At 40.1% G+C, this 15,594-nt stretch overlaps 1 protein-coding gene across 1 annotated transcript in view; it reads right to left on the reverse strand.

The window, feature by feature from the left end:
• TRPM3 (transient receptor potential cation channel subfamily M member 3) overlaps positions 1-5,503 on the reverse strand; it is a 286,208-nt gene extending 280,705 nt beyond the window's left edge. The window contains exon 1 of the mRNA XM_056325516.1: positions 5,164-5,503. Coding sequence (XP_056181491.1) covers positions 5,164-5,253 — 90 coding nt within the window. The 5' untranslated portion in view covers positions 5,254-5,503. The remainder of the gene's footprint in view (positions 1-5,163) is intronic.
• Between the last annotated feature and the right edge of the window lie 10,091 nt (positions 5,504-15,594).

Here is a 15,594-nt window from a genome sequence, read left to right on the forward strand (position 1 = left end):
ATAAAACAGCACAAAAGGCTTACATTACTGTTTCTGAAGACCACAACACAATCTAACGTTACCATCTCATGATTACGGCACACAAATCTACTTACAAGTAATTAAAAAAATTATTTATCAATCGTATCTTCCCTGAGTTACTGGACTATTATATCAGTCCAATAACCTTTTTTTTCCAAATCTACATGAGGAATAAAATAATCTCTGAAAGACACAGCTTTAGTCACTTTTTATCACAGTAGAGGGTTTGGAAGCATAAATATTTGCTATGTTATAAAGAACACATTTCATTCTTCCACCTTTCTGGAGAAACACATTTTTCATTCAGTTTACCAAATCAGATTTTTTAAAAGTTTCCAGAAATAAAGTTGTATTTGGTAATCAAATAGCAATGACATTTTATCTATTTAAGCTGTTGAACAATGTGGTGTTTCAGCACGTATCTTAATAAAGCCTGCTGTGTGTTTCCCAGTCTTTATTCCTGTAGATACCTTCTTTATGGACGTAACCAAACTTGCTGTAGCAGAAGAAGTATTTTCCACACTTCTATTCTGCACATTTCAGCCCTGCCAGAATTTCATACGTATATACTGTAGCACTTAAAAGACACCATATCTCAACCTAATGAACCATTTTTTAGCTTTTTAGTTTTCTCTTGGGTTACGTTATGCATTCTTGGTAGGGAAATCAAATAAAAATAATTGACAAAAATAAGATCAAGTTCCTCATTTGGTAAGAACTCTATCTCTTTAAGCTTCCAGCAGTTCCTGGAGCTGCTGCACAGGTTAGATAAATATTCTTTGTATTCATTTGGCAGAGCTGAGCAGGCATTTTTACTGATCTGTATGCTGGGAAAAATTATCCAAAACATTTTCTCCAGCATTTCTTCTGATTCACTGTGTTTCCTTTCCTCTGGCCCTTCCAAAGTTTGTACCTTCCAAGTCTACTTACTGACATACAATTCAAATTCATGATAAAAAAAGTCAGTAGTTTTATTAAGAACATATAGGCTGGGTAATTTGTTGCATTCCAAATGTTTAGTACAGTACTTCTACACACGCATGTCTCTAAACCTGTGGTGTTAAGCTTATTGTGCATTACAAATACAGACTTTTCATTTTTCAGTGTTCTCTGTCCTCTCAGTTTAGGGTGGGGTTTTTTTAGTGTATTGCTTGTTCCTTGATCCCATGGCATGTATCATACCTGCCCCAAGCAGAAATGCAACATCTGCAGTCTCTCCTGGGGCACTGGGTCCTCTGAGTGAAGTCTTGAGCATGAGATCATTCATTAATTTTTTAAGAGATACAACATTGCTCTAAAATGTCTGTTTTTTCTAAATCCTGCCATTTGGACTTGCTTTCCTGGAAAGCAATTTCTTCTGGCATGTGGAGACTCAGAAACTCTCTTCCACCATAAAACAAAGAGATATGTGACTGCCAGAGCTTTCTGCAATTGGAACAATAGCTCTTACACACACAATCGTGCAAAGTAGATCAGGACTGTTTGCCACTAAGATTAACCCTTCCTTAAAGGAAACAAAAAAGTATCAAGGCAACAAAACCTTGGCCGAACAAAAAAAACAGGGTTCAATTAGAGAAACAGAAATTGAACAAGTCACTGCCATAAAGTCACCTCTGGAGACTCACCTAACTGTGTCAGGACAAGGCAGTTCCCCTCTAGGCACAAAGACACCCTCTCTGCAGGTGTGCTCAAGACACTTCTTAATCCTTTTACCTCAGATGGGAAGACATTAAATGTTCCATTAGTGTGTGTTTGAAACAACTGCCATACTGAAACAACTACAAAAAGTACCAGCATGGAACATGCTACTAGAAAAATTTATTAGGGGAAAAAATTCAAGCAGTGAAGGATAAACTGATGACACGAACTGTAAAAATGTTCCCCCACAATTTGTTTCAATCTGTACTTCAAATACAGCTCCTAGTAATCTGTGTGCCTGTTAGAAAATGAAAAACTGAGAAAACAGGCTTATGAAACCATACCTAAACATGAGGGCATTAGTGAAGTGGGTTAGAACAGCAACACACACCTGGAAGGAAAACACAAGGAGCAAAGCTGGACAGCATCTTCAAATGATCTTAGTTTATCTAAATTAAATGAGGCTGCTGTGGCCAAAGCCATATCAAATGTCAGCTCAGGCAACTGAGCACTGCACATGATTTCAACAGAAGAAAATAAAAGCATAGCATACCTGTGGAATAGCACCTTTTATTCTTTATTTAAAAGCAGTAATTTCAAGACAGTGTTAGTGAGTAACAGAAAGTAAGAAGCCTCTATTCCAGTCCTAGATTCCAGTGGTTATTCAGATCCATCAGTATGAAAGCATTGATGCTACACTTAAAATTACATCCACAGGATAAGAATTTTAAACTTCTCATTGAGAAGACATGGAATGAATTGAAAAGTTCATGCTGTTTACTAGCAAGGTCCAGGCCATGCCACTGTGATTTTTTCATGTGTAAAGCAGGAAATCTCTGCTATCTCTCAGAAGTGCAGGCAAAAGTGTATCCTTGAACTTGACATCGTTTAGTTGTTTTGTTCTGGCAGACTAAAACAAAGCATGGAGACGACAAAGACACAATGATATTTTACGTTCTCTTACTCTAAATAAATTTGCCAGTTACATTGAAATAGAGTTTGGCAACCATGGATAAAGCAGATGATAATAAAAATATGCCAGAACGTATCAGCTTTTGCCAAGTTTATGCTGTTACTGAGGGCATTTTCTGCAGAGAAAGGCTGTAGACAAAAGGGTCTACTGGATGTGTACTGAAAAACAATATTGCATTAGACCTTAAGACTACTTAATCTGTTTGGAAACTGGGCAATTAAAAAATGAGCTCAGATTATTGCACTTGCCTTTCCAATGTTTGTGGATTTACATGAGCACCTTACACTTACAGGGGGGAAAAAAAAAAAAGGGGGGGGGGTGTTCTTTTTGAGAAAGACATGAAAGACAAAACCATACAGACACCCTTCAAATGAGTGAATCTGTATAATGAAATTTTTAAAATTCCTTGAGAAAAACAGGAAAATATACTGCTTATCTGGTAATTTAATGCTGCTGTTATCACACACTGTCCTTAATAGCTCTTTATGACAGGAGAATTCTTCAGGTTGGCTATTTTCTTTTGGGGAATTAGGACAATGGGCCCTACTTTGATGTGAATTGCTTATTGTATGTTAAATAATAAAACACAAATGAGCAAAATTTTAAGCTGATTGGGAGTCTTGAAGATGCTGATATATGCATTTCCCTCTCCAATCAGCCAGTTTTGCTCATCAGCTCAGGAAGGTACCAGTCCCACCTCCTTTGCTGTGGTCTCTCCCACATCCCACACACCCCTCCGTGCCTTTAGAGGTTGCTTATCTCTAGTTATTTGCCCTGCTTTTGTTAACTCTGCAGGGTCCACTCCATATCCAGCCCTAAAAGGTTATAGTTGTAGCATCATAAAATAAATTTTAGTCAGCTTTTTTAATAATTAAGTGTAATGTTCACCCTTAAAACGTGCAATGAAGAGAAACCATACACAGGGGGCAACATTTGTCTGCCAAAAAAAGACATATTGCAAACTTTTTTTTTCCTTCCTGATATTGAGAATAATAATAAAATTCCCCACATCTGAGTTTTCACACCTTGGGAAAATTACGTTTTCCTAGAGGTATCTGACTTGTGAAGTATGGATACCCTAATGTGTGCTTTTGGGCGGGGGCGGGGCGGGGGGTGGGGTGGGGGGAGAGACTTTTCAAAAGAATCAGCACCACTCTCTGATTTGCTTTGTTCATTGTATTTTGATTTTTCAGCAATCTAATTTTGATCTTTCTTCTGTTCTGTGGTGCTGCCCACAATGTAACTCCCAGGAGCCATACATCTGGTTTGGAAACAGAAATATTTTTCTAGTGTAGACCCTTCCTGCCCAGATGTGACAAACACGTGTTCTGATACACAGTATGGTCACTTGTACATCACATATACAGTAACTGTATGTGCAACATATGCCTGCTAAGTGCACTACCATATAGTACACTTCTGTTCAAATATGTTGCATTAGTAAGGACTGACCTAATTTCAGAGCTACCCACATAAAATCAAATGGTTATATCAAACATTACCTTTTAATACACTGTTAGAATAGCCATGGCTTACCTGGCTGCATATTGATTTCAAAGCCAACTTACTCATGAACCGAGATAATCTGTGTCATTTAATAACCAGCATTTTATAAAACATCTTACAGGTGCAGAAGCCTAAAGGGACCTGACGATATGTTTGATTTTTTATTGTATAATCCAATTAATTAAGAAGTTCCAAGAACAAAGAAGACTTTTCAGCTTAATGTAATCCTTTTTTCATCAGGAAGTTGAATGAAGATGTTTTGTTTTCCGGTTACAAATGCCTCTAAAATGGCTTCAGTGGGATAGGCAGTGATAGTGGTACTTTGCGTGCTGAGATTAAAAGCCCTCCACTGTCCATAATCCCAAATGATATTTTTTTTTCCAAATAATTATTAATTATCTCCGAGGAAAGCACACTTAGACACACCTTGGAAAGCACCTTCACAACTGTGCCACTTGGTTTAAACAAAAAATCATCATTAGAAAGTTTCACTGATTCTGTCTGCACTGCCAGTCTTTCCCTGACCCCATTCCTACACACGGCTTTCAACAAACAGAGGCAATTTTTGTCCACTCACATATTGGTCCACTTACAAGGTGGTCTGAGTACTGGACCTTCAGGTGTTTCCAAGGGACTAGATAACCCTAAAGAATGGGTAGCAGAGGACTGCTGACAAAGGAACACACCTTAGAAACAGACTCTTTTTCTTGATTCCTGGAAGTTCAAGGCTTGGATTTTTCACGGCAAGGCAAACAGAAGCACAGATGATGTCCACCACCCCTTACTCCCTTTCCACCCCTCTTACAGACCCTCCTCGACTGACAAACACGCCGAATTGGGTGGAGAACAGACACGTAATTTTGGTATCTGCAGGTACTCGCAAGGGGTTTTAAAAGCAGCAGAGAAGCTAATTAACAGTAAAGTTGGGACTATTTCTGAATCAACTTTCCAGCAACAGCGCCTGCGGTCCTCCGGGCAGGTGCGGAGCGGCAGACACGGGTTCCCAGCGCGGGCTGTCACCGTACCTTAAGAAGTCTGACGGAGGGGAGGAAGGCGGCATGGCACAGCTTCCGGATGGTCCAGTTGAGTGGCCGGGGAGCATCCGTCTGATTCATGACCCTCCACAGATCCCACCGGGCGACGCGACGCGGACCTGACAGCGCCTACCGCGGAAGCCGCGCGCCGGGGCGCGGGCACCCCACGCGCATCCCGCCCGCGCCCGCGGTGCCGCAGGGCAGGGCTCGCCCGAGGCGGGCAGGGGGCTGGGCTGGGCGGGCGGTGCGGCTGCGGCCACCGATCCTGCCGGAGAAAGCGGCCTCCTGCGTGGGAACGGCAGTGCTCATGCATACCAAATGCGGCGGGATGGAGGCGATCAGCCCGCTGCTCAGGGCAGGCTGCGCTGGCGGAGCGGAAAGGGGCAGCTCGCATAAAAAAAAAGGCTGCGGCGGGAGCGGCTGCTGCCGCGCTCTCCCGCCTGCCCTCCTCAGAGAGCGGCCCGGCTCGGCGCTCCCAGGCAGGCTGAGCCATTCGCCGCGCTCCTCCGCTTCCCCGGGCGAAAAGCGGGGCAGAAAGGAGATAATTTAAATAAAGCAAGCGGAGGGGCACTTGCACTTTCTTCCCCAAAGCATTGCGAGGAGAGGGAGACCGGCATGAGGGGAGGGGCCAACGCTCAGACAGCAAAGACTGAGAGGGGAAAAAATTAATTCACACTTGATTTACTGATATAATGGACCCAGAAAGCATAGTTTCATTGATCCGGCATAGTATTGGTGCCCTAGTAGGAAGCAGCAGCAGTTAGAAACTGTGCCGTGAGTGAGTGTTAACATCCACATTCTGAAAAACAGAAAGGACAAGAAAAAAACCATAAACCCCAAAGGAGATAACAAAACAAATTCAAAATTCAGCTCACTTTAATATTAAATCTGTGTGCAGGATAATTCTGTTAAAGACAGGCACACACATGAAGCAATAGTGCTGTGGCAATTCAAGTATAGGGGAGCATGGTTCCATTTGGGGCACTAACTGGTGTTCCCAGCTAATGGTAAGATACTCTTCGTGCCAGCTCTGCAGCTAAAGGGGAAATCCCTTTTCCCCACTATTTTTTGGAGGCAATGAAGATTACATGAGGGAAGAGCTGGAAAATGCAAAAGCAAATGTCTTGAAAGGCAATAGGAATTTTTCATTTTGCCAGTGATGACTGGTTTTTACTCAGATGAAGGAGGAAAACAGCCACTTGTCAGTAAAGTTTAAATTTCTTGCAGCTCCGATTAGAAAATACACATTCAATTTACTTGGCTAGAATTCATTGATCTGCCATTTTCATATTTTCTTCTAATACCCATAGTGCACATATTTTTCTCCTCTATTTATAATTTATTCTTGTAATTGTGTTTACATTCATCAGCAAAAGCTGAATAATTCTCCAAATGAGGGGAAAGAGATGAAGAATATTTTTTCCATGAGGCTATGCTAACCTGCCTGGTTTACCTGCTGCCGTCTATAATGGTTTGCCGTAGGGTCACAGGTCTAAAACTCTCCAACATGAAACAACACTTCTGGTTTGCTTTTTAAGCTTTGTTTAAGGACAGACAACTCTGGGGAGAACAGAGAAACTCAATACCTCAGTCAATACCATCAGATCCTGTGAGGTAAACGGAGGAGCCTAAAAACACTGAAGTTATCCCAGTAGAGCAGGGAAAGGATTGGTGTTTACACCCCAGTCTTCCTCTCCAAAGGAAATCTTGCCCTTGTACATAAATAAATAACCTCCAAAGCCTGTATATCGGGTTCCACGTAGAAGAAGCCCGTGTGCATTGAGGTGGAAGCCCAGTACCTTTATGCTTGTTTTGAACACATGCATGCCAGCCAGCTATTCCTCACTGTGTCCTCTCAAAACCTGTATAAGTGATCTTATTCAGCTTCAGTGTTGGATAAAAAATTCTTCTGCCCCGAACATCATGTCCCAGAACATAGTGCAAGGATGACTATGCACCAGAAGAGCTCTCTCACCTGTTCCATCCCCATTGTATATGGCAAAGTTAAGAAACTCCAAAGGTGCAGAGACCAGAACACAGGTTGTCTGTGGAACGGAATGGGTAGAACACCAGGAACCATGCCCTTGAGACAAAACTGGTGCAGCTGAATTGTGATCATGACTGGTCAGTTAGGCTAAATGATACATATTTAAATGCCTTCTTGCTTGAGCTCTGAATGTCTTTGTTTTATAAAAGGAGGGAAAAGCCCTTGCTGTTGATAATGAAACGGAACATGAGCAAGTAAATGTAATTTTCTGAAACTACTTTTCTAAGGCTCCATTAAAGAAGCAACATTAAATAGGTGGAAAAAATAATCCCGACTTTAAACAGCATGAACCTTAAAATGTGTGTGGCATGGTAACTTTGCTCTGTTATAAAGGTAATAATATCCAATGATTAAGCTTTTGGGGTTCAGAGTAGAAAGAAAATAAAAGAATCAAACAGATCAGAAACAAGGACTCCCAGCACTCCCAAGACCATGCCTTTCCCCTGTTCCCCATGCTGATAACTTTTCTTTAACCTTGAAGGTCAGAAAAGAGTTTGTTGGGAAGGTACCAGACTCATCATCACCTTGACCCTTTCACATCTGTTTTGCATTAAGCATCTGCAATAAACCAAAATGTTCAGCCTACGTGCTAGGGACAAAGAAGGCAGAGGAATCATAGCATGCTGCCCTTCTTTTCCATGAGTGGAGTAACAAATCTCTGAGGAGGCTAGAGAGCTGAAGACAATAAAGAAACATAACAGATAGCTTTAATAAACTAAAAATAGTGAGCCCAATGTATCTTCTAGCTTCCACAGAGCTTCCCGTCTTAGAGGCGAGTTCTATCATTGCCTTCTTCTGCAAATAGTACCTTAGGGACAAGAGCCATTATGTGGTGCAGTGTTTAATACAGTCTTCTTTCACAGGCCTGTTTTCCATGGCCTTGTGCCTTGCCTAGTCATTTGTATTTGCAGAAATAGAGTGCAAGAATATTCTGTCAGTGGCAGCAAGAAGCTCTGACAGACAGGACATGACAATGACATGGGACCTTCCACCACGAATTCCTTGGTTGCCTTTGGATAGATCATTTAATCCCTGCTTGGTCTTCACTTTAAATCATTTTAACTTTAATGTATGTCTTTTACCTATAAGCATTACTGCCGTGATTCTCAGGCTTTTGAGGTAAATTTGAGAAAAATCAATCAAGAAGATTTCTTTGTCTTGGCAGCAGCCTCCACCAGTTTTTGGTAGGCATAAATGGTGAAGGGTTAGGAAGTAAAGAAGCAAATTCTGAAAAGCTCTTTTTGAGTTAGTGAAAGATAGGGAGATGGTTTCTGTTTGGTTTTGAGGGCTTTTTATCACTCCAGTGAAAAAGCCAGAGTTTGAATCTCTTACTCTATTCTGTTGGAAAAAGCAAGTTCTCAGCTCAGCCATTCTACAATGAGAGCCCCGTTAGGAGATGCAAAGGCGTAGTAATCCCACTAGGGTTTAAATTCCTACTTTGCTAGAGCTAAAAGTCAAAGCTGCCATTTTCATATTAAAACACTTCATCCTTGAAGCATGCTTACCGTACCTTCAGTATTCACATCTAGTTCATCATCTCTTGCCAAGGACCACCTTTGGCACCATAGGAAGGCACGGCAAATAGAAGACAAATTCCACTACTTCCTGCAATACAGAGATGTTTCCATTCTTCTTAAACCTGTTGTTCATGGAAGGCATTTTTAAGAGCACCTCTTTGTAGATGCCTGCCTTCTAACGTGATAATAATCCTACACTTAGAAAGCTCTGATACAGTAAATTTAATACCTCTGGAAATGCTACAGAATGAAAAATTGCTGAGAAGCCCATTAACATAAAGACCACTCTCAGCACACAAGAAATGTCCAACATTTTCAACCTGAGAGCAAACATTTAACAGAAAGGTGTTATGGACTACAAACCTAGGCACTGCTCTCCTATCCTGCCTCATTAACAACTCCTTTATGAAGTAAGAGACACTGTGTAAATGAAAAGCAGAAAGGGCAGGACAAGGAAACCAGAAAGTTGTATTGGTCAGCCTGGTAGAAAGCAACCTCTTCTGTCTGGCTGCCACATAACTGGGGACAAACATCAGGCAGTGGCAAGAGAGTTTTCATGTGATACCACACCTGTATTTGCCATCTACATCAACAGATGTGAGAAGAAAGATACATCTACATGGTGCAGCTATAGAGTCACTTTGCCAAGGCTTCCCTGCTCTTGGAGCACCTTTCCTGCTTCCCCAAGGGCTTGCACTGCGCAGTGGGGTAACAAATAGCAGAGAAAATAGAGCTACCCTTGTGCCCCTTTGCTGGGAGTGTTCATCATGGGAGTACTACAGAGGCACGGTGAAGTAGAGGTGGTAGTTCTTCATGACACACTTTGGCTCTTTCCTAGGTTTGTAGAGGAAATGGCAGGATGGCAATAGAGAAAGAAGTACTTCAGAAGCTTTCATTTAGAAGTCAGCTAACTAACTAAGCATGTAACAGGTGTAGTCAAGAAATTGGTCATCTTACTACTCAGTCACTTTGCAGGTCTGTAAGCTAAACAATACTGAACACTACGTCAATGAAGAGAAGCCTGTATGTATGACAGTACTAGGTTTTTTTCAACACACTCATATTTTAATTTAGTTGCCTTCCTTTTGTGTCATTTCTTGCAAAAATCAGAGCATAGAAAGGTAAGTATAAAGTTTGGATAAACTATGCTTAATTTTGTGCTGTAACATCTTAATGGACCAGGTTTTCTTGAAGCTTAACTCAACCGATAATTCATAAAATTTCACTACTGTTCTTGCATGTTGCCTATTCACAGCATGCCTGATTAGCTTTCTGTGCTGTTACCTTTGCTGAGGTATTTCACAGGTCTTCTGCACGTGCTCATATCCATTACTCCCTCTGCCCCAGACACAGTCACATATATTAATGTAAAGTCTATATACTTACTAAATGTTTATTAAATACTTTGTCCTAGATGCAGACAATTCTGTAGATATTTCAAGCACAAACATAAATGGTGTATATATATATATATATACACATATATATATATATACACCATATAAATTATGGCTTTTGGCAACTGACTGAAAAGCCAGAATAAAATATTCCTATTTTACAGGTGTGTGATGAATATCAAATACGATTCAATTATTTTATTCACATCCTCATTACCACCTTGAGGTCAACTTTAACTGATCTGCATCCGGCTTTTGCCTGGCAAAGCACCTAGCTGGGCTGCTGCAAGACGTCTTGGGGGTACCACAGCACACAGCAGGAGAGCCAGGGGAAGTGGACTTGTGAGACAGCAGGTGATCTGGGCAGTGCAGGCATACCCAATGCTCCCTTGTCAGAGGTATTTTCTTAGAGACCCTGTTAGATTGTTCCCCAAAACAAGCACGTGGAGGTGCAGGCTCAAAGTCAGACTATACACACAGAAAATGGAAGTTTGAGGTTGTCACAAGGAGACTTCACCATTATTTGTGGTTTCACTTCTGCAGCTACTGGCAGAAAGCGCTGATAATTTGCACCATTTTACTTTCAGTTCCTCTCTGCCTACCTACACCTAACTACTGAAGCTGTAGCCTTGAATGGTGTTATTTCACCACACATTCCTCTTTAATTGCAGTTTGCAGCCTTTTAGAGTTTATCTTTGAAAGGAATTAAAATACATAGGCATATTACACTTTTATTTTAGGACTAGAAATGTCCATGGTTGATTGTTACTTAGAAACAAATACTGCATTTTACATTACAATCTATCTTAATTTAAATTGACTTTCAAGTGTAGGCAAGTTGTTAGTTCTGTAACCTCTACAGCATACGACAGAAATTAGGCTGCTCAAACATTCAGACTTCTCTTCATGCTAAAAGTTTCTCCATCTTGGCCATCATGTTCCTATGTGTGCTGTTTCACTTTGTGTTAATGCTTTCTCAGCTTTGACCTGTAACTTCATTTTCTCTATCACTTCCAGCTCACATATCAACTTCACTGAGTTATGTTGGTGTAATATTTTCCTATAGATAAATGGGAAACATTTTCTAGTGTTGATTATCTTGGTAAATAAAATGCAGGGGAAAAAATGAAACCTCAAGAAAGGGAGCAATTCACCCTGACTTTTAAGCATTTCAACAAAGACCCTACACACCAGCTGTCTTGCAAGAGGGCAATTCTCTTCATTTGCTGCAGACAGGTGCAGTGTGTAACAAGACCATCTTCTCAGCTCCCAGTCCTCCAGAACTGGAAAGTAGTTTAGCATCCTTTGAAAGTGTCAAAGAGTTACAAACATCTCTATTGCCTTCTGCTATGAGGTTATAAAGAACAAAGAAAATCAAATTATATTTTCCTCATGTACTGCATATCTGCATGCATCCCACACACCAACTTTACCGTCCTCCCGAAGGCAAAGGCTGTACCCTAAAGCACACACGATCCCTGATGATTCAGCCTCCTGCAACCACTTGGCTCAGACTTGCAGGGTTGGGCATATTTGGTGTTTCATTACTGACCTGCTTCTTTCCTGAGAATTTTTCATCATCTTCAGCATTCACTAGTGCAGACAGCTAATCCTGCACTGCCTTTAGTACTTTCCCCAGGTGCTTAGTTAGCTGTGTACCAGCACTCACATTGGTTTGAGGAACTAATCTGGCCACCAAGTGCTTATGGTGAAGGGTGTCTGCCAGTGAATAGTTCTGTCACCGTAAGTGGAAAGACTATACCGGAGCACCCTCACACCCATGAGGGAAGACCTCAATGACTGATGGCCCAGAACAGACAGACACATCAGGCAGCACCACAGAAGCAGCTACAGGAAGGCTGTCACATCAGTTTAACACATACAGGTGTAGTGCTAGCAATGAACAGCAGAAAGTCCTTGGAAAAAAGCTAAAATTATGCTTATTACATAGCTGCTACAAATTAACTAACTGTATACTTGAACATTTATTAGGAAATGCTTCACGTTAAGTTTTAGACTCACTGGAAAATAGAACTTGCACAAGTGTTGTATTTTTCCCTCACATTCTGAGCAGCAATGTTTTCTAGCAGGCAGTGGTAAGACAACTTACAGAGCTGCTGATCCTCTGCATCTCTTGTGCAATTTGTGTTTTTCTTTTAAGGAATAACACAAGGAAAGGTGTGAGATTGGGATCTTCATGAAGTTAAACAAAAGGGGAGTGGCAAAATCTGGAACAAGTTGTGCTACGAAATTCAAAGCCACACTTTGCTTTTCAAATACATATAAATAACTCCTGAGGTCTACTTTAAAATACATTTTCAAACTGACCATCTTAATCAAGCCTATTTTTAGCATTTTGCAGGTTTTGTTCTGATTTATTTTTAAAGTCACAAACCAAGTCCACAGACATTCTTGTTATATCCTGGGCTCACAAACACCTGCAATTTTACACTTACATTTTCACTGTGACAATTATAAGCCCACCTGGACAGTGACAAACTCTGGATGGTGCAATATAGATGTTTTCCACAGTGTCTCTTGCATTTATTATGTATTTGCATTCAGTGGCACATTGGGGACAAAATCAAAGCTTGGGGTTTTTTAGAATGATCACTGATCAAAGCTGTAGGAAAAGTAGGTAGTGCCCTCCAGAGACAGTAATCTAGTTTCCTACCCAGATACAACAGATGGGTGACACAAAAAGTGCCAGATGATGGCAACAGTAAAAAGAACATCAAATAAGCTGTAGTCTCAGCTTGCACTTGCTTAACCACTTCCTGGGGATGCTGTTTGAAGGCACCAAGGCAGATGCTTGTAGAAATTAGAGAAATGGTCTGCACTGGCTTACTAAAAATCCTTCTAGTTCTGACAGAAAACTCAAACCTATCAAGCACATATACCACCATTAAACATGTCATTCTCTCATACTGTCTTATATTATAACTAGTTTTTTACTGGAGTTTGGTATCTGATATAAATGATGTATTTCTGAAGTTCTAGGATTGTAGATACCTGGGAAATTACTGAGGAAAACTGCTCATCAGGAGGAAACATTTTCCAGTTGGTTTTTTTTCTTGGAAAGATAGAAAAAAACCCCCTGCTTACCTTTTTTAAGTTGCTTTTGTTGTTGTTGTTGTTACAGGATTTAAACCCTTTTCCTGCTTGAATGTAAAAGCACAGTTTAGTTCCTTGCTTAAAAGAAACCACAGAAATCAGGAAATCAGAAACTAAATCCTCATTATTATTTTTCCATTGCAACACATCTGTTTCACAGTTTATATGTTAATTAAATGAGTCCATTTGAAAATCCATCACTTATACTCCAAAAATGCCTGTCCAAACCGTGTTACTTTAGGGGGTGGCGTGGACTGGGGGATGTAGTGTTTTAAGTATTTGTGAACCTCCGTACTAAGTATCAACACTAGTTCCCTATTCATGCAGTTCTACACTCTCAAACCAGACAGCAGAGTGGATTTGGACTATAAAACTGCACTGCCGAAGAACCTATCTTTTTTTGGTAGAGGACAACTGTAGTACTACTCATGACAGATGAACTACTTGTTTATTTAAGGAGACAAGCTGCCCATACTTTTCCACATCTCCAAAGAAAATACACGTAACTATTCAGACAGAGCAACAGCAGAATCCACAGGAGCAGGAAAACCGAGCAGAAGAAAAGGAAAGAGTAAATGTCACACAGTTATGCAACTGGTCTCTGCAATAGCCTTTAAATATGCGTTTTCTAACACTGTACTGTGCTCTGGCTCCCCTATCACTACTATAAAACTCTAGCCACTCATACCAAGACTAAATGGACAGACCCCACTGACAATATAAAGCTGCTGGAAAGCTTTTCTGGAGGAGCTTTTTTTGAAGCAGTCTTTGTCAGGTTAATGTCCTCATTGTAGACTGTCCTGTAACATCCAACAGGCATAGCATATTAGTTATTTTTAAAACACTCTGTTATTTCAGTTCCATGATTTGTACAACTTACTAATTCTACACCTACTTAGGAATCCTTATTAGTAACATTTTCAAATCACAAGCAAACATAGTACCTGTATATTGTATTTTAGGCCCTTTCTCTACCACTAGAAATCGAAAATAAATTTGAGAGACAGCAATTTCCTAATGTAGTAATCCCATGTTATATTTCATCAAACAATGGTGATGCTGGCAGCTTTAACAAATGACAGATTTTCTCCAGGACTGATTTCACCCTCTCTTTCACATTTTTAGCACTTTCTTAATACACTGTCAGATATTTTGGCTTTGTGATTAATGCCTTAGTCCTGGGAGGCAAGCAGATTCTTCCTGGTTTGTTGGCACTACACTTTATACCTCTATTGTGTTACGTATAAAGTATCTGTTATATTTAGAACACAAGTCATGAATTATTTTTCAGACTCATAAAAAAGACTTCCTGATTCTTAATGGAAAAGAGCATCTATGGATATGATTTATCTATCACTGTACTACAGCTGTTAAGCAAATTCAGAGAGGAAAAAACTCAAAACTGACTATTGAAGCTGGACAAACATAAGCAAATTAGAAATTCTTGGGAGAAATGCCTTCTGGAAAATAACAATGAACATCTATACAAGTATTTGGATCAACATCTCTGAGATCTGTTTTTCAAAACTGTTTGATGTTTGATACAAACTCCAAACAAGTCAGCTCTTGGGAGTATATTTTCATATGTGGAATTTTTCACAGATTTTCCATGATAACGTTTCCATGACAAGAACTGCACAAATTCTAAATACAATCTAGTTTTCCACTACTGTTCATGCAACAAGCAGGAGATTAATATTTATGTACTCTTGGAAGAAATGTGATTTTCTACATAATTGTTAACATTTTGTGCTTATAATATGAAATCCTCCATTTATCCTCTTTAAGGATTTACTTCATTTTATTTTGGTTTACTTTATAACAAGACACACCCAGTTTGAGAGCTCTAAACTAGCTTCTCTGTTTGGTGTTCTGTAAAAATCTAAAGATCAAAATCGTTAAAAGCATATTTTTCTTAGTATACTTTTATTTTATTACTGTGAATTATTCTCAGAAATCTATTTTCCTAATTATTTTTTTTTTTATCACGGGCTTCTAAACTTCTGTTTTATAATCACCAGTAACAGAAACCCACGTATAGGGCATTGCCTCTTGCACTACTGATGTAGCAGAGAAGGGGAAACAAAATATAACATATGTACTGACTCGAAAGTTCCATGAATTATTTAGCTTATCCAGCTACATCTTATAATTACTGTATCCAGTTTAACTGCTGGGAGAGAAAAATGCCAGCTGAAATATCTTCAGACCTGAAAGCACTGCTGGACCCTGTGCTAGATAAAAAAGCCTAACTTTCTGACTTGGTAGTAAGCAATATACAAATTCCACTTCAGGCACACTTGGTACAAATAAGGGAGCCAAACAGGTGAGAGAAAAGCCCAGGGCT

Source organism: Falco biarmicus, chromosome Z (genome assembly GCF_023638135.1).
Source record: "Falco biarmicus isolate bFalBia1 chromosome Z, bFalBia1.pri, whole genome shotgun sequence".
NCBI classification, from domain to species: domain Eukaryota; kingdom Metazoa; phylum Chordata; class Aves; order Falconiformes; family Falconidae; genus Falco; species Falco biarmicus.